General features: G+C 38.4%; 1 protein-coding gene across 2 annotated transcripts; it reads left to right on the forward strand.

Moving 5' to 3' along the window:
• Positions 1-627: 627 nt before the first annotated feature.
• Positions 628-20252, forward strand: slc38a5a (solute carrier family 38 member 5a). Of its 2 annotated transcripts, none has more exons than XM_065247060.2 (16): positions 628-856; positions 11486-11612; positions 12970-13048; positions 13560-13675; positions 15317-15390; positions 15494-15586; positions 15786-15858; positions 15992-16074; positions 16507-16565; positions 16674-16814; positions 16924-17003; positions 17087-17187; positions 17335-17450; positions 17578-17722; positions 17799-17902; positions 18025-20252. In XM_065247060.2, the coding sequence occupies exons 2-16, from the start codon at positions 11548-11550 to the stop codon at positions 18124-18126; spliced, it is 1431 nt and encodes a 476-aa protein (XP_065103132.1). In that variant the 5' UTR covers positions 628-856; positions 11486-11547; the 3' UTR covers positions 18127-20252. The 2 variants fall into 2 exon arrangements, with proteins under 2 accessions (XP_065103132.1, XP_065103133.1); XM_065247061.2 differs by lacking the exon at positions 628-856 and adding an exon at positions 9892-10032.
• The last annotated feature ends 3846 nt before the right edge of the window (positions 20253-24098 follow it).

Genomic DNA, 24098 nt, shown 5'->3' on the forward strand with positions numbered 1-24098 from the left:
TGACTTGTTTGTGACCCTGCCTTTGAAAATTCAGCTAAAGTCATTTTTAGTGATTTACTCTTTTCTACATAAAATCATCCTACGTAATGTAATGAAAAAATTAAAATAGCCTTGATGTCCTTAATATTGACTGAGTGACGTGTGTGGACATTAACATGTGCGTTGAGAGCATTAATATGATACACCTAGGTCCACCTGAGGCCTACAACAAATGGAAATATTGCAGGAAACTTCATGTAAATGTTTACTTATTATCTTTTGTTGTAGTTGGGGTAATTTCATAACACCTTTTAGACTTCCCTTGGTATACTACAATATTCAGATACAGACTGTTAGACTGGAGTTTTGTTATATATAGTAAGGACATTTCACAATCTTCCATGGTTTTCTTACCAGACTAATGATATGTGCCCTATCACTACTGGTACCCCAAACCTAACACAAGCCTGTTGACATTATTAATTTAGATTTGAAGATATACATGGCCTTTAACGTATGAGGGACACCTAAAAAGTAACTTGGTGCTATATTTGTGAGAACTTTTTCAAATAGTTGGCTCAGGCTGCCAGGCGTAGCCGAACCTCTGAGAACAGAGTTATATTCTGATGTAGCTTCAGTTGAAAAAAAGGGGTGGGACATACTGGAAGTCCCGCTCTTTTAGTAGTGATAGTGACTTCCTTCTACACACAGCCACGTTTTGCCATTCTTTTTTCAAGCTCTATCTTACTCTCCATCTGTCTTTCTGTTTTAGTTAATGTACTTCTGGATTTGGTCTGGAAAAGATCTTTGTTTTTTATTTATTCTGCATGAGTGATTAGATGATTGCTTCCAACAAGATTCTTTCCTAAAGCGTCAGGTAAGACAATATGGAATATTCTCTCTTAAATATTTTTTATCATTAACAGATGGCAATGGCTTTCTTTAGAATAGCTGTTAAATTATTCATCTATTTTTTTTTAATCATCAGTAGCACTATTCATTCATCTTCAGAAGGAAGTCTGAATGAAAGGGAACCATGTGGCACATGGCAGCTATTGCCGAAATGAGACATAAACCTTTTAAAAATTAGCTCAAAAGTACAACCACACTTTTTACTTGAGTTCACATGTGTCTTTACACTGTTTCTAGATTTTTTTTATAGTAGAAGTAGCCTATTTTGTATTGCAGTATCTTCTCTAACTGTAATGGTTGTCGTGGTTCAGGCTGCTGTCTGTATATCCAAACTCTTATAGATTCCTTTTTAATAACAATAACCCTAAATTTGTTTAAATAACCGTTTATTCGAATGATCATTTGTTGTTGGTGTGTTTTTGGATGTGTTTCAACAAATGTTTTATCCAACACACACATACACACATGGCAGATTCACAGGATTCCCATGTGATGTGAACAGGATGAGGCGTGAACTAGGGTTGACGTAATGAATGTAATGAGGTTAGATATTAAACAATCCACATTGCCACGTTGGTATTTCATGTACACACAAAAACACACACACACCTTAAATTGAAAAAAAAATTCATTTCTTACAAGCTTTTAGGACCACAATTTTACTTATCCTCTTAACTGTCACCTGTTTCGTGTAAGCAACGCCTGAGTTTACTTCAATATTTTGGATCAATTAATTTGATCAAAACATGGCTTGATGTTTATAGCATTTCTGTCATGAAACATTTACATTTTTATACTTTTATTCTTAAAATTGATATGTTATTGCATTATTTTTTTTTTATTTAAAAAAATGTAAACTGCTTTAACAATTTCACCTCCAAACACTTCATTGATAAACCTTAAAGTGTCTTATTTACAACAAGACCAAGATGGGGTTTCTAGACCCAAAAAATGCCAGAGTTATAGTCATTTAAAGGTGCACATCAACTTTTCACCCCATACTCAAAAGGGGGGGAGGCAGTTAAGGGGTTAAAATATTTAAATTCCACATTAATCAGTGAAGCAGTCCATGGTGCTTTTTAACTGGTTATATCTTTGCATGAATGGCAGGAACATTTCCTGGATTATAGGACTGTTTTTGTGAGATATGTGTACATAGTGTATCTGTAGCAAATCTTCCACAGAACAGATCCTTCTATCTAACAGATTACACGTACTGGTGGCTCCTTAGACAACATGTTAGGTGCGTTCTCATTTTTAAGTCACTTTGGGTAAAAGTGTCTGCTAAATGAATAAATGTAAATGTAGATTAGTAACTTGGGAGCACATGCTTATGTCCTGATAGGTATTACTTTGACAACTGAACTGAGTTTCTTAGAACGTGACATGTTGTAATTCTTGGGTGAGTTTACAAAATAACATTAGAGGACATTTACAATCATAAGAAAAGTACAGACTGTTACATATTGTGATAAACATTGACCCACATGACATTGCAACAAAGAAAATATTGTCAAAAAACATCCTCCTCACATGTACTGTATATGTATTCATTTTAGTAAGGTTTTTATCATTTAACAAATTTCACTTGGGCTGTGTGGATATTTTAATAGGATAATATTATTTCATAAACCTTAAGATTATATTAATTTAATTTTAAAGGGCACCTATTTTGCCTATTTTTGCAAGATGAAATAAAAGACTCAGGTGTTCCCAGAAACTTTTAGGTCATATTGTGAACTCAATACCTCACAGATATTTTATTATAGCATGTCCAAAATGCCTCTGTTTGGGTGGGAGCAAAAACACTTTTTGCGTCTGTACCTTTAAATGCAAATGAGCTACTGCTCCTCACTACCTTACCAAAAGAGACGTTAAGCGTTTTCAGTTTAAATAAATCTGATTCCTGTGAATACAGTTTGAGACAATAGCATCTAACTCGTTGAGAGCTGAAACTATGCAGGACTGTCAGTCAGTGGCTATGTGTTAGGAACTACACAACACGGGGAATCCCAGAGCAGAGGGTTTTTAATAGTATGTATAATAGACAAACACTCAATGACTTCAGATATATGTAAAATGTATAAGAGAAAAACACTCTGTGTCTATGTGAAAAGGTGCGGGGAACTGGAAACACTGGAGAGGTGAATCACAGTGATATCCTCTCGTTGGGCTCAGGTGTGGGAAAACTCCGCCGGACTGCAAGACATCCACAATAGTCCGTCAACATAGACGAGCTCCTGGCGGGGCACAGAGAGAGAGAGAGAAGCGGTCAGAGTCTTCAGCAGTACGCGCGCTGGACAGCGCACTGCGACAGTCAGGGTGAAGAGCAGAATTACGCGCTAGAGCGCACTGCGGCTGTCAGCGTCTTCAGCAGAATTACGCGCACATGAGCGCACTGCGGCTGGACAGCGTAAGGTGTAGATATCGCTAGGAGTTTCCTCTGACCGAGAGTATCCGAAGACTTGACAGATGCCACACCAACGGGAGAGACTGACAGCAGGGCGGGGAATCTAACGGGGCAAAGGCAGCAGAGAGCACGGTGAAAATATACTAGAATAAACTTAGACACAACAAGAACTGGACTCGACAAGAACTAGACAGAGCTAGCGGGCAGGAACACACAAAGACGAACTTGCAAGGAACAGAGGAAACGAGGGGAATTTAAATCAAACCGGATGGGCAAATAATAAGGATCAGGTGTGGGACGCCGGTGAGAAGAGTCGGAGATAATGAGGTCACCAGGTGGAAGGCGCGCACGTGTGGAGCTGTCAAAACATAAACACAACACAACACATGGTGAAACAAAGACAAAGCGGCCAATAAGACCGAAATCATGACAGGACTCCCCCCCACGACCGCCACCGGGCGGTCCATGAGGGGGCTCACCCCGTCGCCGGCGGAGATCCTCTATCAGCCCAGGGTCCAGGATGTCCCGGGCTGGTACCCAACACCTCTCCTCCGGACCATATCCTTCCCAGTCAACGAGATATTGAAATCCCCTACCCCGGCGACGCATATCCAGTAACGACTTAACCGAATACACAGGGGCACCATCTATAAGCTGAGGGGTGGGAGGGGTGGGGGCAGAGGGAACAGGGTTAAGGTGGGAAAAATACACAGGCTTCAGTTTAGACACATGAAAAACTGGATGAACCCGACCGAGTGCTGGGGGCAATCTGAGCCTGACCGTCACGGGATTAATGACCTTAACAATGCTGTATGGCCCAAGGAATCGTGGAGCCAGCTTGCGAGAAGGCTCACGGAGAGGTAAATCCTTGGACGAAAGCCATACTTTCTGCCCACAGATAAAACGGGGCGCAGTTCTACGGTGACGGTCGGCTGCGGCTTTGGTTCGTCTGGAAACCTGACGCAATGTAAATCTAGCCTTTCTCCAGGTGCGTTTGCAACGACGGACAAAAGCCAGCGCAGACGGAACCACCGCATCGGGTTCCTGTGATGGGAATAAAGGGGGCTGAAACCCCATGGACGCCTCAAAAGGGGACATGTTAAGGGAAGAAACAGGGAGAGAATTATGGGCGTATTCAACCCAGGGTAACTGTTGGCACCAGGAGCTCGGATATTGCGATGTCAGACAGCGGAGAGCTCTACCTAAATCTTGGTTAGCCCGTTCACATTGCCCGTTGGTCTGAGGATGATACCCTGAAGACAAGCTAGCTGTGGAGCCTATCTGTCTACAAAATTCCTGCCAGAAACGAGAAATAAACTGAGGACCCCTATCTGAAACAACGTCTGTGGGCAGACCATGTAAGCAAAAGACGTGTTCGATCATAACCTGGGCAGTTTCCTTGGCAGTGGGCAACTTGGGCAAAGGGACAAAGTGAGCCGCCTTGGAGAAGCGGTCGACAATGGTCAAAACTACAGTGTTTCCCTTAGAACTAGGCAAATTGGTTACAAAATCGATGGCGATATGTGACCAAGGACGAGAGGGAATGGGTAGTGGTTTAAGCAGACCAATAGGGGCTTGATGAGAGGCCTTATTACGGGCACAAACCTGACAGGCTAACACAAACTGTCTGACATCGGGGCCCATAGAGGGCCACCAAAAACGCTGACGTACGGTAGCCAACGTTCTCCGAACCCCCGGATGGCAAACAAACTTGGACTCGTGACCCCACCGGATGACCTCGGAGCGAAGCGCATTCGGAACCCACAATCGACCCGCTGGGCACCCTTCTGGCACTTCCCCCTCCCGGCCGGCCCGTCTCACCCGTTGTTCTATTCCCCAGCGCAGGGCACCCACCATCCGCCCCTCCGGGAGGATGGTTTCGTCCCCAGCGGAACCGGGGCTTTCGAACAAACGAGAGAGAGCATCGGGCTTAGTATTCTTGGAACCGGGCCGGTACGAGAGGGTGAAGTTAAATCTGTCAAAGAAGAGCGCCCAACGAGCCTGACGAGAAGATAACCTCCTGGCTGAACGGATGTATTCGAGGTTCTTATGATCCGTCCAGACCAGGAAGGGCTCCGAGGTCCCCTCTAACCAGTGACGCCACTCACCCAAAGCCAGTCTGACCGCCAGCAGCTCCCGATTGCCTATGTCATAATTTCGCTCTGCTGGGTTTAACCGATGGGAGAAGAAGGCACAGGGATGCACCTTGCCATCCTTAGCAGACCGCTGAGACAAAACGGCGCCTACCCCGACATCCGAAGCATCCACCTCCACAATAAATTGAGCAGCCGGATCTGGAATAGAGAGAACAGGAGCAGAGATAAACCGGGACTTTAAAATATCAAAGGCCTCCTGAGCACTGGAATTCCAGACAAACCTCTCCTTAGTGGAAGTGAGAGCAGTAAGAGGTTGAGCAATCTGACCATAGTTTCTGATAAATCGCCGGTAAAAATTGGTGAAACCCAGAAATCTTAATAAATCCTTACGGGAGTCGGGGACTGGCCATTCGGCCACCGCTTTGATCTTGGCAGGGTCGGGACGGATCTCACCGGGGGCAACAACAAAACCCAGGAACGAAACTGACTTACGATGGAATTCGCACTTCTCCGCCTTGACATACAGCTTATTTTCTAACAGCCGGCGTAAGACTCGGCGAACATGCTGAGTGTGTTCCTGCATAGAGGGAGAAAAGATGAGAATATCATCTATGTACACAAAGACAAACTTGTTAACCATGTCTCTCAGCACATCATTAACCAGAGTTTGGAAGACAGAGGGGGCGTTACAAAGGCCGAACGGCAGAACGCAGTACTCAAAGTGTCCGGTAGGGGTGTTAAAGGCTGTCTTCCATTCATCTCCCTCTCTTATTCGCACCAGATGATAGGCGTTGCGTAAATCTAGCTTAGTAAAGAACTGCGCCCCCTGCAGGAGCTCAAACGCAGTAGACATTAAGGGAAGGGGGTACCTATTCTTAACAGTAATGTCATTTAAGCCCCTATAATCAATACAAGGGCGCAGGGAGCCGTCTTTCTTGCCAACAAAGAAAAACCCCGCCCCTGCGTGCGAGGTGGAGGGTCGGATGAGACCGGCACGCAGGGCATCATTAATATACTGGTCCATAGCCTCTCTCTCAGGACCCGATAACGAATGAAGTCTACCCTTAGGCGGAGAAGTGCCGGGGAGGAGATCAATAGCGCAATCATATGGCCGGTGAGGAGGCAGGGAGGTGGCCCGGGCTTTACTAAACACCTGCGCGATATCCGCATACTCCGCCGGGACCCCGGTCAAATCGACCGCCGGAACCTGAGGAAGAGAAAGAACAGAACCAGAAACAGCAGAACCAAGACATGACACATGACAAGACTGGGACCAAGACAAGATAATACTATGCTGCCAATCAACGTGAGGATTGTGCTGCGCTAACCATCCATGCCCTAAAATAATAGGAGATAGAGACGCATGAAGGACGTGCAACACAATCTCCTCACGATGATTACCAGACACAGAAAGACTCACAGGAGAAGTGCAATGTGTAATCCGCGCCATCTGCTGCCCCTTGAGGGACCAGACATCCAAAGGGGATTGGAGAGGGACAACCGGGACACCCCAGGCGCGCACCAGAGCTTCATCAATGAAGTTGCCCTCCGCACCAGAGTCGAGAAGGGCGGTGGACGGATGATCACGCCCAGCGAAGGACAACACGACGGGGAGTTGGGTACTGGAAACAGGGGAGAGTTTAGAGGAAGTGGCACCCACCAGGACTCCCGTCTTCACAGATGGGCAGCGGCCTTTTAACGGGCAGGTCTTAGCAAAATGTCCGGATCTCCCACAATACAGACACAGAGCCTTCTGCAAGCGTCTCTTTCTCTCTCTCTGTGACAGGCGCATGCGCCCCAGCTGCATGGGCTCAGGCACGGCAGAGGGTAAAGATGATGAAGAAGGGGAAGTGGTGGTCTTGTCCGAAAACGCTCGCTGGCGAATGGAGCGTCGCTGATCGCGAAGCAATCTCCGGGCTTCGATCCGAAGAGCGAGGTCAATGATGGCATCCAGTGAGGGAGGAAGATCATGGACAGCGATCTCGTCCTGGAGATCATCAGACAACCCCTTGACAAACTGCGCTCGGAGAGCCGCTTCATTCCAGTGGCAGGCAGCCGCTAGGGTCTTAAAGTCAATGGCGTACTCGGTGACTGTGTGTCTTCCCTGAACCAGATGTGCCAACCGAGCCGCAGCGGCGTCCCCGCGCACCGAACGGTCGAAGAGCTTCTCCATCTCCTCACGAAACTCCTGAAACGACCGACAGCAAGGATCGAGAGCCTCCCACACGGCCGTAGCCCACTCGCGCGCCTTGCCAATCAGAAGGGTGATCACAAACGCCACCCGGGTGAACTCTAAGAAATAGCGGCGGGGCTGGAGGGCAAAAACCAAAGAGCATTGAGTGAGAAAAGCCCGACAGGAGGTAGAATTACCATCGTATGGAGGTGGGGCTGTAACATGAGGCTCCGTCTGCGATGGCAGGCTGAGTTGGGTGGCATCGGCACTGAGCTGGTCCAAACGTGAGGAAAGATCCGACATACGGGCAGATAAATCCTCAACCTCCGCGGGATCCATACTGGCAAGTTCGTCCTGTTAGGAACTACACAACACGGGGAATCCCAGAGCAGAGGGTTTTTAATAGTATGTATAATAGACAAACACTCAATGACTTCAGATATATGTAAAATGTATAAGAGAAAAACACTCTGTGTCTATGTGAAAAGGTGCGGGGAACTGGAAACACTGGAGAGGTGAATCACAGTGATATCCTCTCGTTGGGCTCAGGTGTGGGAAAACTCCGCCGGACTGCAAGACATCCACAATAGTCCGTCAACATAGACGAGCTCCTGGCGGGGCACAGAGAGAGAGAGAGAAGCGGTCAGAGTCTTCAGCAGTACGCGCGCTGGACAGCGCACTGCGACAGTCAGGGTGAAGAGCAGAATTACGCGCTAGAGCGCACTGCGGCTGTCAGCGTCTTCAGCAGAATTACGCGCACATGAGCGCACTGCGGCTGGACAGCGTAAGGTGTAGATATCGCTAGGAGTTTCCTCTGACCGAGAGTATCCGAAGACTTGACAGATGCCACACCAACGGGAGAGACTGACAGCAGGGCGGGGAATCTAACGGGGCAAAGGCAGCAGAGAGCACGGTGAAAATATACTAGAATAAACTTAGACACAACAAGAACTGGACTCGACAAGAACTAGACAGAGCTAGCGGGCAGGAACACACAAAGACGAACTTGCAAGGAACAGAGGAAACGAGGGGAATTTAAATCAAACCGGATGGGCAAATAATAAGGATCAGGTGTGGGACGCCGGTGAGAAGAGTCGGAGATAATGAGGTCACCAGGTGGAAGGCGCGCACATGTGGAGCTGTCAAAACATAAACACAACACAACACATGGTGAAACAAAGACAAAGCGGCCAATAAGACCGAAATCATGACACTATGGGTGGGGCTTAATCAGTGTGATGTCACATTAACAAGAAAATCATATCGGCATTTCTAATGAGATTGCTTTAGTTTAATAATTGGAATTTTAAAAGAAATTAATTGTAGAGTGGTTGTGTTTGCAGTACACAATGCCGACATACAATTATATCTAATTTTATATTAACACCTTGTAAAAGTGGATTATGCATAATACGTGCTATTCAGCTAGACATTTTTGTCATTGATAATGCGTTTATGTTTTAAGGGGACATACCATAAAAATATGATTTTTTCAATGTTTAATTGTTATAATTGGGTCTCCAGTGCTTCTATCAACCTTGAAAATGTGAAAAAAAATCAACCCAGTAACTTAGTTTTGGTAAACCATTCTCTGCGAGCATGTAAAAAATTTGGTAATTTGAAATTTGGCGCCCTTTGTGACGTCAGAAGGGGATAATATCGCCCCCTAATCTGCACTATCCAACCATGGCATTGCCATTTAGTACAGAGATCAACTCATTTGCATTTAAAAGGACACACGAAATGGCACATTTTTGTTCACACCTACGAAGTGATAATTTTAATATCACTTAAATTATCTATATGATATTTTGAGCCAGAACTTTACATATGTACTCTGGGGACACCAAAGATTTTTTTTAAATGTCCCCTTTATAATATTGTACAATGTTCCATGTGGCACAGACGTCATCATCATGTTTACTTTATTCTGAATGTTTTGCATCTCTTAATGCTTTAAGGAAAAACCCAAACAGTTGTAAAAAGCTTTGTAACCGGCGTAGTTCCAAGTTTTGCATGACTTGTACAGCAGGTGCGCTCAGGTAGCTCTTAAAATCCTTGATCTCTTAATCTCTATTTACCTGAACATATATACTAACACACACAATCCCCTAATACCTTCTCCACCCACCACCCATGGTTCAAAATAAACCCCTTGACTGTTAAACAATAAACATTTTCACCCAAAGACTTGCAATACGGTCTTTCTATACAATTTTTAGATCCTTTATTATGAACCTTAAAAGAGTGTGCTAGGAACAATGCTGGCTTAAGGTCAACCTCATCACTGCACTCACACTAGATGCCCCTCCCACATTTCCAAACACAGGTGAGCACGTACTTGACAGACAGGCTTCACTACGGAAACACAGAAACACACTGTAAATAAATGGAGACTTACTACAACCATTACATTAGTAGGACTTTATGATTTTTATCGCATTTCTCTCCTTCTAACAGTGGTGAGTAGTCACTTCTCAGTGTAGTAATTTCCTGCTGGGATAAATGTGTGTGTGTGTGTTTGAACAAGGGTGTGTAGGGAAGCTGATTCTGTTTCAATACAGATAAAGAGTTGCATCAGACACAAGTCACAGCTTAACTTTCTCACAGCTTTTCTCACAGCTTAACTTTTAAAATTATTATAACATGATTTTTTTCAGAGCCATCATTGCTTTTCACTAATATGATTTTTACATTGCAGTCGAACATCTACTAGCTTTCTCTGATGGAAAGCTGTTAAAAAAGATGCCAACCATCTCTCCTTCTAGTTAAACAAAATAATGATACACTGTACAGAATCAAATCTTATATGTTGTGTTACAAGAGAACAAACATCATGTATACTTTGTATGCTTATATAGTTATATAATGTTCGGATTCGGATTACAGCATCTGCCAATGCTTAAATGTAAATGTAGTAATTCTACGTTGTGGTGGTAAAATAATTTTGGATGTAGCTTGGAATTACATATTTTATATTCATTACTACGGAATGCTCAACCACAAAATAGTGACTAATCCAGACCAATTTTGGCAGTAAACGACGAAACTATTCAGGGAATTCAGGATATAAAGCACTGAATGAATAGACATTTTGCCTATTAAGGTAATATGAAAGTATTAAAAATAAACACTTGGTTTATTGACCTGGCAGTGTCCTTTCATTCTGCATGTACTTGAGTCTCTGTAAGCATTTTCTGATCTAAAATCTTAAAATAGCATTGATTACTAAAATTTGTTATTACATTAGAGAGTGCGAGCCTATAAAATAACATCAGCCGCTTTTGTGTTATATTTGTGTTACAGTCAATTCTAGTATACCTGTCTGTTTCACAATTCCTTGTGTTTATCCATAAGCATAACGTATGCTGGTTCCTGGTGTGCATGCTCTGTCTGTATACAGTACCTCCCACATATTCAAATGATTTTTTTTACATTGTTTACACTTGTAAACCTTCAATTACACAGAGGTGCAGTATAGTAATCACAACTTATTTAACTGTAAGAATTTTATGTTGAAAACACACACAGTTAATCTTTCCATCTTTATAGCATTGAGTAATGGGGCTCTGAGTAATGCTTTAGTAACATTTGGTTAATGTTAATGCTTCTTTCCATTACATTTTCCACATCTTAAAATGAGGCCCTCTCGCTTCTTTCTTTTTGATGTGTGTGTTTGTGTGCATTTCTGTGTGGAGGTGTGTATGTTCCTGTCATCCGTTAAACACTTTAAAATGATTGTTATCTCACTACCAGTGTTTTGCTGTTAACAAGTGTGAGCATTTAAAATACATTTAGGGGATACTTTACTTCTAAATATTGTTTGTCATTTAAGCACACAACATTTTTGGTGTGGTTGACATTAAGTTTTGTTTGATCATTAATCTCAAAACTATCATTGTGTGTGTGTTTTAGATTGTTTATAAAGCTTGATCTTGGATTCGGTCTTTAGAGGATTGTGTTGTCTATAGACCAAAATGGAACCACCGAAAATGGCAAACGGTCACCATGAACTCATGAGCCCTGAAAAGACGGAGAACGGGTAAGTTTAAGATAAGCACATGTGTAAGAGGAATCAAAAAATCTTACTCCAAGGTTGTTTTTTATTTTATTTAACCTTTATTTAACCAGGAAAGATCCCATTGAGTTACAGTAACTCTTCTCCAAGGGAGTCCTGGTCAAGACTGGCAGCCAAAAGTTTCAATGCATAAAAAAAGGCCTTAAATTACATAAAACACCACAAATCTCTATACATACACTATACATACTAGAAAACAAATAAAGTTCAAACCTTACCCTACAAATGTACAAATTTTACTGAGAATTACAGATAAGGCCACTCATGCACATGTTTTTTTAAAGAGGCACCAGTGGTAGTTATTGCTCACTTGGTGGTCTCAGTGAAAAAAAGACATAACAAAATTAAAAACCAATATGAACTTCTAGAAAAATGTGAACACTTATGATAAAAGAATAAGATGTGTTAGTCAAGCAAGCAGTACTTATCAGTTACTGTAGCAGAGTTCAGATATGTTATTTGATAGCAGTGAGCAGGATGACCATGCAAAACAGAAGCTTTAACATTCTAATAACGTCTGGTTTTGTGTTTCAAAATAAAGATTAGAGCAACATGACAATATTCACTGTAAAACCTTAAAGTTAACTCAACTCAAACCATTTAAGTAAACCGGTAGTTTTAAAACACATACATTTGAGTACTGTGAACTTAAAGTACTCACAGTACTTGAACTGAAGTGGTCTAATGCAACCGGTTTACTTAAATGGTTTGAGTTAAGTTAACTGTTAGGTTTTACATATGGCAGATGGCAATAAAATAGTTAAATGATCTACAGAGATGCATTTTTAACACTTTGATTTACCAGATTTTTTAATCATTTTAAATAAAAATATTATTTTTAGAAGTTTTATTTAAAATCTTTAGACAAATTGGTTTGTATGAGCCTGGAGCTTTCTATTGTGTAATCTGTTCGTGCCCTAAAGCGTTTAAAGCAGAGCTTTGTTTGAAAATATTTAGCTCATTCCACTTGGAAGGCATTTGTAGGGTAAAAAACAGTTACACTGTAAAAAAAGTTTTGTTTAACTTAAATAAGTAAGTTACCTGGTCGTTGCCTTAAAAATATTAGTTGACACAACATCATTAAATCTAGTATTTTTTAAGTTGAACTCAAACAGTTTAAGGCCTCCAGGTTACTTACTTTTATAAGTTGAACCAACAAATCATTTGCTAAAGTGATTCAGTATCTGTGTCATTTCCTGCAATTTTCTTAAAACTATTTCCTTTGTGGGACCGATGAAATGGAACTGATAACAACGTTCCACCTTCAAATGCATTTTCCATAAACTCATATTTATTGGTTTATTTTGCTTATATTAAACAGATTTGAGGACTTGAAAAACATGACAGAAGCTGATACGTTTCTTCCCAGTAATGGAAAGATAGAGACGAAGTTTACAGATGTGAGTATGGCGTTAACATTTAATGAGTATAGGCTGTCTAAAACTGATTAAAAACACCACACACCCTAATTACAGATAAGTACAATACTGTATATAACAGTGAGAATAACTTCTGATTACTCCACCTTAATATCGTACATGCAGTTACATGATAAATGTTAACATGGAATACTGCCATTCAAGAAGTGGACCGTAATACAGTATATAAATACGTAACCCTGTCTGTGAAATCCAGGCTAATGTCTCATGATCTAATTAGGAGCCATCAAAGTTTGATTTCATTCACTGCATGCACTTATTCTGTCAATATTAAAGATATCAAGGTTAGATTTGAACAGAATATTCTTTACATGCAGGATGATTTTATGTACAAAAAGTAAATAGATAAAAGCTGGGTTTTCACAGGCAGGGGTCAAATATTTAGCATGTGTATAATTTCAGTGTTTGATTTGGGTTTTATGATAAATGTCTGCGTGATATAAATTCATGAGTGTCATTCATCTTTTTCCAGTTTAAGGGAAAAACTTCTATGGGTATGTCTATTTTCAACCTCAGTAATGCCATAATGGGCAGTGGAATTCTGGGACTGGCTTATGCCATGGCCAACACTGGCATTATCCTGTTTGTGTAAGTAAAACTATTACATTTATCAATCCAGATGTGTGTAAGAAAGAGTATTCAAAAAACAGGCATAACAGGCTGAGAAATCATTTATAAAGGTAATTGAAGGTGTCACACCCTAAATGATTCTCAGTAATTGCTTTACTGTAAACCAAAATGAAAATGAATGTAAATCCAATTAGTCATAAATAAGCCTTTGCTTGTTCTAGTCTGTCTAGAAAATTTTTTATACAGTGTAAACAGAAACCTGTACCCATGTTGGGTTAAAGGATGGCTCTGTTTGGCATTTGGTGGATACACCCTTCAAAAAGTCATCCTAAAAGTGTGTGAGCTTCAATATTTGCTGCTCAGAATATACAAATTCAAGTAAAACATTTGCATGTTTCTAAGGTTGGGGTGTTGTTTAACTTGAAGAGACAGTCAGTTTTCAGAAATAGTCAGGTGAAATCCTCCATTAAATATTTTTTTATACCCGGTTGAAACCAAGCACTTTACAAAAACAACAACAGAGCAACAAAAGTGACACAACGTCGAGATACAAATCTAACTATTTAAAGAGTGAAACCAGATGAAACGTATACTGTAAGCTGAAACTTCATTAATCAAAGATAGAACTTAATAACAACATCCTAGTAAATGTTGACAGAGATCACATGTACTGAACTGGCATGTTTGGATTGTATTTGTTGTCCTTGAACCCACATGAAGAAACTGAAGTATATCAATAAATCATTGTCAATATAAACAAGCCATGGTCCCCACCTATCAGTCGGAGTGCCAAGTCCTATTCAGATCCATCCTTATTGCTTTCAAATTTGTTGAGTAATAGATACATTTTCATTTCAAGTTTAAATATCAAAAGCAGTGTTTTGTTTTTAATGAATTTACATTTATGGATATAATTACAATTCATTTTTGGGTGGGGATGCAGTATGACGCAACATGACTCAGTACACACGCATTCACAAACAGTCCTGTGCTTATCTGTGCAGGTTATACTGTAAATAATCAGCTATGACCATTAACTGCCTGTCTGTCTGGCTCAACCACCTGGTTAAAGAAAGCCTTTAGTAGTTTTGTTTTGGTTTCGTCCTTGGCAGCTTTCGATATCATGTACTTAGGCATTTACAGATCCCCTGACTAGACACTAGACGGCAGTGTTTACAAATGTATCTGTCGGGGATTTTTATGGATGCCATTATGAATAGCAAGGAGGCTAATCTGTCATTGTTGAGATTAGATGTTAGATTTATCATCTCACTGACGTCTGGTGCTAATATCTATGAACAGCGCGATTATTTGATGAAATTTTCACTTCTGAAAGTAGTATTATATGTAGACATACTGTACACATGTTTATTTCAGCCCTAAATGTTTATGATGCTGACAATCTGCAATATATAAAATTGTGATAATAATTATAAAGTAATAAAGTTAATAAAGAAATAAGTAGTACCAATAACTCAGTAGCCGGATAAGCGGTGTGATCAGTTTTAGCCTGACCAATCAGAATCAAGTTTTCAGACCGCCATGTAATAACTGTGGTAATAACAAAAGTATTAAATATAAACTACAGCGTATCATTGTTTGTTGTTGCTATGTTCATTGCAAAATTAATTGACGTTAATCTTATGATTTTTTTTTCAGAATTCTGTTGATAAGTATGGCTCTTCTTTCTGCTTACTCAATACACCTGCTTCTTAAAAGCGCACAAGTGGTTGGTAAGAAACATCTTCTTCTTCATTCTTCCTCTAGTTTACAGTACACTTTAGGAAACATGCATACATTGCTACTTTTTTTAACACTTTTTATGTGTTTGTTTAGGGATACGTGCATATGAACAACTTGGGTACCGTGCTTTTGGTTCACCTGGGAAAGTCGCAGCAGCATGTGTAATAACATTGCATAACATTGGAGGTAAAATGAAATGCATTATAATTTAAGGTGTTACATTGTTACATTTGAGGGATCATTAATTAAAACAGCTTGTTTTAAACAGCTAGTATGTATTTGCATTTTTTACAGTTTACGTTTAGGATTGCAATAAAACAAACAGTCTAAGCACAGAATATAGATGCAGTCCAACACTTAACATTTTCATCGTTTGACCCAACAGCAATGTCCAGTTACCTCTTCATTGTAAAAATAGAGTTACCCAATATTATTCTGGGTCTTACTGGGGTGACAGAGTGAGTATAACATAATATACAATACAATATACTGAAGCTGATTTGCCAGAAAATGACTCTCAAAGTTAGTTTTTCATCCTTACTTTTTTTAACATGACATGTTGTATAACAGATCTGTGTTTGTTTTTGTCAGAGCGTGGTATGTTGATGGCAGATTCCTCATTATTATTGTTAGCATCTTTGTCATTCTTCCACTGGCACTAATGAAACGGCTCGGTACGTTCATTTCTCATTTTTTCTTTTTTCATTCCATCATATATATCATCATTTTTTTTTACTTTACTTTACACTCCTGCATTGGAGAGAATGTTCTTAGGCAAGTCTAGCTGGACATTGAAGGTTTTTATGTCAAACAATCATAATTTATTAGAATTTATTTATAATTTTTAACCAATGTGAATATATTACAACTATTATTAGCAGGATACAAACCTACCACCTTTTGGGAACAGTCTTTAACTACTAAGCTACGCCACTCCATAATAATACATTTTCATTACATTAATTTAATATTCTGTATCTTATTGGTGCACTTTCTGGGGATCGAATCATCATTTGAGATACAGCCACCCGATTCATCATGGTAGAGGATTACAACTATATAAGAGTATGCATGCATGCTTAATTTTATTAATGTATCACTTGTAGGTTATCTGGGTTACACCAGTGGCTTCTCCCTCAGCTGTATGGTGTTTTTTCTCATTGCTGTGAGTTTATCCTTACATCCATCTATCTATTCACATTATTTAAATTTCACCAATTAGTATCACCAACAGTAACTCTTTTTATTCCGTATTAATCTGTTTTTTTATTAGGTAATCTACAAAAAGTTTGTAGAAAACTGTTCTGATGAACACCAGAACACCAGCCTTAATATTACACTGCTCAACCAAACCATTCATTTAAACTCCACCTCTGACACGTGTGAAGCTAAACTCTTTACCCTGAACTCAGAGGTGAGATTTTTCATATCAGCCACAAATCAGGTGTGACAGTTGCATGTCCTTACTTAAGTTTAACTTTAAACGCAGAGATCTAATCTGTTGACTTGTAAATTTATTGCAGACTGCGTTTACCATTCCTATAATAGCATTTGCCTTTGTGTGCCACCCGGAGGTTTTGCCCATCTACACAGAACTCAAAAAGTAAGAAGTATTGTACACGTACAAATACCAGGATTACATATTAATATATTCTTCTCATTATATATCTGTTTTGTCTCCATCAGTCCAAACAAGAAGCGCATGCAACGCGTTGCTAATTTCTCCATTTTGGCCATGTTTGTCATGTATCTGCTGACTGCCATCTTTGGCTATCTCACCTTCTATGGTAAGATCAATTTCACTGAAAGCTACTAAATGTTATTGAAAGCTACCACAAGTACTTGAGTATATTACCATAGTTCGGGGAACATGGCACAACTCGTTCTATGTCATATCGCAGTATTATTAATAGGTGCCTATTTTATATTTGCAGGAAATGTGATGTCAGAACTTTTGGAGATGTACAGCAAAACAGACAAACTGATTCTCTGCGTTCGACTGGCTGTTCTGGTGGCAGTGACACTGACCGTCCCCGTCGTCCTGTTCCCGGTACACATACATAATCAAACTGCACACATATCTTAATATTGTCATTCATCATACAAAAACTGCATATTCCTTATCAGGCAATAGTTGACTGATAAGTTTTTGTGTCTGCTTGTTCTTCTTTCCTCAGATCCGCCGTGCTATCCTTCAGCTCTTGTTTTCTGATAAGCCCTTCAACTGGTTGCGTCACATCCTCATCGCCGTATGTCTGCTCTTTGCTGTCAACTTGCTTGTCATCTTCGTGCCCAACATTCGTGACATCTTCGGCTTCATTGGTGAGTCTGCACTATAAAATAGCTTACTTTTACTTAATATAGGCTACATTTTACTTAAATTTTGTCTGTTATTTAGGTGCCACATCAGCTCCCAGTCTCATCTTTATTTTGCCGGGAATATTCTACCTCCGCATCGTTCCTGAAGAACAGGAGCCTTTGAAATCGTGGCCAAAGATTAAGGTGACAACCAGATTTGTTTACATTTACATTTATGCATCTGGCAGACCTTTTTTATTCAAGGTTTAAAATGATCAGTTTGATCTACAGCAGTACAAGAACTCACTTCGTGTCTTGTTTTCCAGGCCGCTGCGTTTGTGTTGATGGGTTTTACCTTCATGTTAATGAGCATCACCTTCATCATAGTGGATTGGGTGACAGGAAAAAAGACCACAGGTGGCCACTGACAGACACAGTAGCGTATAAAGACCACATTTTAATACCACCTGAACCCTCAATACATACAATTTCATTAAGCATGACAAATATTTGTCTGTGGCACAGTAGATGTTCACATACTGTACCCACAACACAAAAGATTGCTCTCCTATGGATTAAGGATCGAATTTGGTCTGCATCATATCCTGATTCAGTGCCTGTCTCTCTTCCAAATCATTCCTCTCTCTCATTTCTGTCAAAAAACTGGACAGGACACATCCCTTTAAGTCCTTTTTAAAAAAACATCCACTTCCCTTGAAGGTATTTATTTATATTTAGGGCTTGGTAACAGTGCCCTAACAGCTGTTCATTTGTGTGTTAATCCTATTACTGTTTGTTAGGGCCGTGTGCATTTCCTTGTTACAATGCAATGCGGCAGTAGCACACATGCTACTCATGCATGGACGCTGGTTTACGTTTGGACAGTGTTGTGATGCGGACCCATACTTTAGCTCACTCCCACGGCAAGAATCTGTTACATCTTTACTAAAACTTTTAATAAAATCCCAAATACGTAAAAAAGGAATTGAAAGCTGATTCTGAGTGCTGTTGTAACAGGCACATTTTTGAGAACTTCCAAAACTACACAACACTGAATTACAGGCGTGAATTCACAAACTGAGAATTCAGTCATCATTGCCAAAGTTGCAAAAATGTTTGTCTACCTCCCAGTAAATTATAAAGTGTCAGCCTGATTTCTCTTGTGAAACTTGATGAACTGTGCTATTGGTGACTTCATGGCTATGTATATTATGTTATTTAAATGAGAAGTTTGTACAGTTTAATGATGAATTTCTGCATCCTGTTTCAGGACAATTTCAATGAAAAATAATTACACTCTAAAAACAAAAATGCGGCTAAATAGTACTAAAAGCTTGTAATCATAAGGGAAATCACCAATGATGTTGTGTTTACATGTCCACAGGTTCCAGTTCAGTGCATAATAAAAACATATTTATATAAAAAAAAAAATTAACTATAACCAATAGTTCCTCTATGATTACGAGTCAGTGAACCACTTTTAGTGCTATTTAGCACCATTTTTTTTGTGTGTAACATAGATCTATGTATGGTAGTTGGTACACTCATCAAAAATGACACTTACTAAAAGTTTAACAGTATGCACCAGCAGTGTTTAACACAACTTTTATGTATTGTGGCATCGCCAAATGCCAACTTTTTTGTAGTTTTTCATCATTCAAAAATAAACTTGCTGTTTATAGGTTGAGAATGTAATGTCTGGACACAATTCTCTAGTATTCAAAAAAATTGTTTAGCATTTGTTGATATTGTGTGTCATTTTGTATGCTGATTGGAAATATGTTTTTAACACCTTGAAAATGTAGTAAACTTGTTACACACTTAAAAATTATAGGTGTTATACAATAGGTTCACTGTAAAAAATGTCTGTAGAAATTACAGTATAACTGGGTATTACAGTAACTTACTGTAGATTTTACATTTATGTTATTTACTGGCAACAGTTTGTTCAAAGTTAAATGAACATGAAACATTTTCAGTCTTTATCTTCTACAGTAAGTTACTGGCAACCAGTTGCATAATCACAGCATTTTTTTGCAGTGTTTACATGATGATGTTTTTTATATTATTGACTTTAAATTCTGCTTCAGGTTTTTTTTTTTGACCAAACAGTAATAAATTCTGGGTAGCACATTGGGTAAAGGTCACTACAAAATGGTCATAGTATATACCAATCTGTTTCTTCTCTTCAATATCTGAAAGTTTTTATCTAGCCGGACTCAATAATGGTTCTTGTTGGACTTGTTTTGTATAGCAATTGATGTACATATTGTGATATGGTAAGAAAATTAATTTCATTGTACAAATGTTGAACAAAGTTTGTTATTTTATGTATTTACTGTATTGTACATTCTTTTCCTGCCACCACTTGAACCGAATGCAAAGGAAAAATGAAACCTACTGAAGTGAAACGTGTGGGCAGATTTTATAATTCCCCTAAGAAAAAGTGCCTGAGGTTAAAAAAGAAGAAAATTTCAAAATTCGGTGTGGATGTATGTTCAGAAATGTATGTACATTGTTCTTTGTTGAAAGATTAATAAAAGTTTTAAAATGACTTTGATCTCATTCTGAATTATAATTTTTTGTCAATTCTGTACAAAAAAACCTACTAGTTTAGCCAGCAGATAAATCCATGTGTTTATACTACACTTTATAGAAGGATGTGTTATTTTTGGGACAACACACTATGGGATGGTTTCCCAGACAGGGCTTATAGTCTCAGCTAGGCCTAGTCCACACGGACACGTTTATTTTTATAACCTGAGTTTTTACCTTGGCCAATCAGAAGCCTAAAGCGACGTCACAAGGCAAAACCCCTGGTTTTACTCTCTACACCACGACAACATTTCAACAGGCGTTTCTTAAAATCCTCATCATGGCAGGGGTTTAAAAAAATGTTCGGTTTCAGTGCCCTGATACATAGCCGAACAGCGTAAAAAAATTACTTTTATAAAAGTACATTTATAAAAATACCCGTGTTCGTGTGGATAATAGGCCAAAAATGCATGTGTGAGCTGTCTTAATTTTAAAACTAGGGCGGGGCATAGATTAATTTAGATTAATCTCATACAAAATAAAAGTAATTTTTGCATAATATATGGGTTTGTGATGTGTGTAAATATTATGTATATTTAAAGACACACACATACATATATATACATTTAAGAAATATTTTATTTATTCAATTTTTTATTTATATATAATTTAGAATATATAAAAATATAAATAAATATATATATACACATGTAAATGTTTCTTAAATACATACATGAATGTGTGTGTATTTATATATACATAATAATTACACACAGCACAAACTCATATGTTATGCAATAAATTTCTTTTATTTTGTATGAGATTAATCTAGATTAATCTATGCCCAGCTATATTTAAAACACTTTGCACTGACATATCTTAACATTTATCAGGGTCATTGTTTTGTCTCAAGATGCACACCAGTGTTTTTTGTACACTGTAAAAAAATTCCGTAGAAATTGCAGCTGGGTTGCCGGTAATTTACCGTAGATTTAAGTTTATGTTTTTTACTGGCGCCGTTTTGTTCAGAGTTAAATGAACATTAAACATTTACAAGTCTTTGTCTTTACAGAGTAAAACAAAAAAAACAGCATCAAGCAAAACATTCTGGGAAACAAAATCTGAAGCAAAAAACAGAAAAAGGTTGATGATGATTTCTGGTTCCCAGAATGCTTTGCATGAGGCTGTTATTGTATAGTTTTATTCTGTAAAGATAAAGACTTGTTAATATTAAAAACATTTTTAACTTTGAACAAACTCTTGCCAGTGAATAACATAAATGTAAATCTACGGTAAATTACCGGCAACCCAGCTGCAATAACATTGTAATTTCTACTGAATTTTTTTACAGTGTTCGGTTTGTTTTTGAAAAAACTACTTAAATGTCATAATATAACTAAGGCCTAGTCCTGGATTAATCCAACCCCTGTCTGGGAAACTGCCCCTAAATTTGTTGTCCCAAACTAGACACATCTCTGTGTTATTATTGGAACAACACGTTTTAGTGTAACACAACATGTGAAAAAAATGACTTCCTTACTTAGTATTTTTGTCTTATGTACAAATATCTAAAAAAATCAAGATGCGTTGTCTTGATGAGCAAAATTACCTAAGAAAATAAGTCTATAGTTTAAGACAAACAAATATAAAATTTAAGTGTATTTGTGCATAAAACAAGCAAAAAAAAAAACTTTTTTCTTAAACATTTATTTTAAGAAAGATTTCCTTGCCCAATTGACAGATTTTTTGCTTGTTTTATGCCCAAATTTACTTAAATGTGATATTTTTTGTTTAAATACTAGACTTATTTTCTTATGTCATTTTGCTCATCAAGACAACGCATCTTGATTTTTTTTTAGATTTTTGTACTAAAAACAAGACAAAAATACTAAGAAAAACGAACACAAACTTTCTTAGAGTGTAACAAAGATATAATGTCTTTGAAACAGGTTTGTGAAAAATTTGTAAATCATCCTCAGTGGTTTTACACTAAACAAAATGTATTACTTAGTATTTTTGTCTTGTTTTCCGTAGAAATATAAATTCTTAAATCAAGATGTATTTTCTTGATGAACAAAATTACCTCAGAAAAAAATCTAGTTTTTAAGTCAATTTATGCTTAAAACAAGCAAAAAATATCTGCCAATAAAATAAATAAGTTAGTTTTTTCCTAAATATTTAATTCAAGAAAAAAATTCTTACTCCATTGGCAGATATTTTTGCTTGTTTAAAGCACAAATTGAATTAAATTGTATATGTAAAAAAATACTTTTTTGCAGTGTACAAGTTATTGTAAGTCACAAGTATTAGAATTTATTTAAATTCAAACTTAAAGGGGCCATATCACAAGACTTTTTTAAGATGTAAAATAAATCTTTTGTGTCCCCAGAGTACACATGTGAAGTTTTAGCTCCAAATTCCATATAGATCATTTATTATAAATGTTAAAATTGACACTTTGTAGGCATGAGCAAAAATGTGGCGTTTTGGTTGTGTCTTCTAAAATGCAAATGAGCTGATGAAATTCATACACTGATCACATATGGATAGTGGATAGTGCAGATTAAGGCGCAGTTTTATTATAAGAAGATCTCCTTATGACATCATAAGGAGAGTCAAATTTCAATGACCTTATTTTTCACATGCTTGCAGAGAATGGTTTACCAAAACTAAGTTACTGGGTTGATCTTTTTCAAATTTCTAGCTTGATAGAAGTACTGGGGACCCAATCATGGCACTTAAAAAGTCAGATTTTCATGCCTTGGCCCCTTTAAACACTGTTGCACTATTGGGGAAAACACTGTTCCAATTAAAACGTTTTTCCAACCAACCTATCAGAGAATCGATTTATCATACACTTTTATATTGTGTAACAATAAGACAGGGAAAGAATCTGTAAGGTTTTGTGTATACTTTAAACGGTAACCCAAAACAGAGGACACAGAGAAAGGTTATCCACTATAGCCATACAAACATTGAGAATTGCAATCAGATACAATGTTATATACTGTCAGACATCGTCATCACAATACAACTGAGAACAAAGGGATATATTCTATAAAATCACTTTTGTTGAACAGGTGTGATGGGAACAGGAAGTGAGCATTCAGGTGAAGGAGCCCTCTGGTGGTGGGAGGTGGAAGTGGCTGGCTAAGCAAACTGAACAATGCTTCTGTTTTTAAGGGTTTGATATCTTAGCATGCGTAGGGTCATGAAAACATATTTACTTTGTCACCAGGATTATTGCTGGCATTGTGTTTTTATTATCCAGCCTCAAAGCTCATCTTTGTATTTCCTTGACATTTATGTCTGACGAGGACGTTGTGTAACATGTTGAAGATCTTTATGTGTTATCTTATTAAATGTACATTTATAGACATATTTCGACTTACATATACAGTTTTTATGTAACAGTATTTAATCATCTTAAGATGTAGGTCTTGCAATGTCTTTAAATCAAGCCTATTATCTGGGAACTCCTTACTGTAGCTCACCAATATGAAACTGTTGTGAATTAAATTTTTTGCATTTAGTGAACAACATCCAAATACATTTTGGCTAAAATTGTAATTCTCATGATAAAAAAATGGTGCCAAGCTTTATGCTTCCACTTTTATTTTGAGTTTTTATTTTAGTTTTTACAGTGCTAGAAAATCCAAAGTTTTACTTCTTTATTTGAAATGTACAGATCCAAGCACACACAGAAACTGACTGCGAGAAGTTTTTGCAGTTGCACTGTAGACAGTAATGACTGATTTGATGGTTTGACTGTTGCGATAGGGGCGGCCCTGTGGGGACTTCCGCTTGTATCTGAAAGAAACACGAACATGCAGCAGTGTGACAACAAGACGACAAGAATGAAAAT

Source organism: Paramisgurnus dabryanus, chromosome 11 (genome assembly GCF_030506205.2).
Source record: "Paramisgurnus dabryanus chromosome 11, PD_genome_1.1, whole genome shotgun sequence".
Lineage (NCBI taxonomy): Eukaryota > Metazoa > Chordata > Actinopteri > Cypriniformes > Cobitidae > Paramisgurnus > Paramisgurnus dabryanus.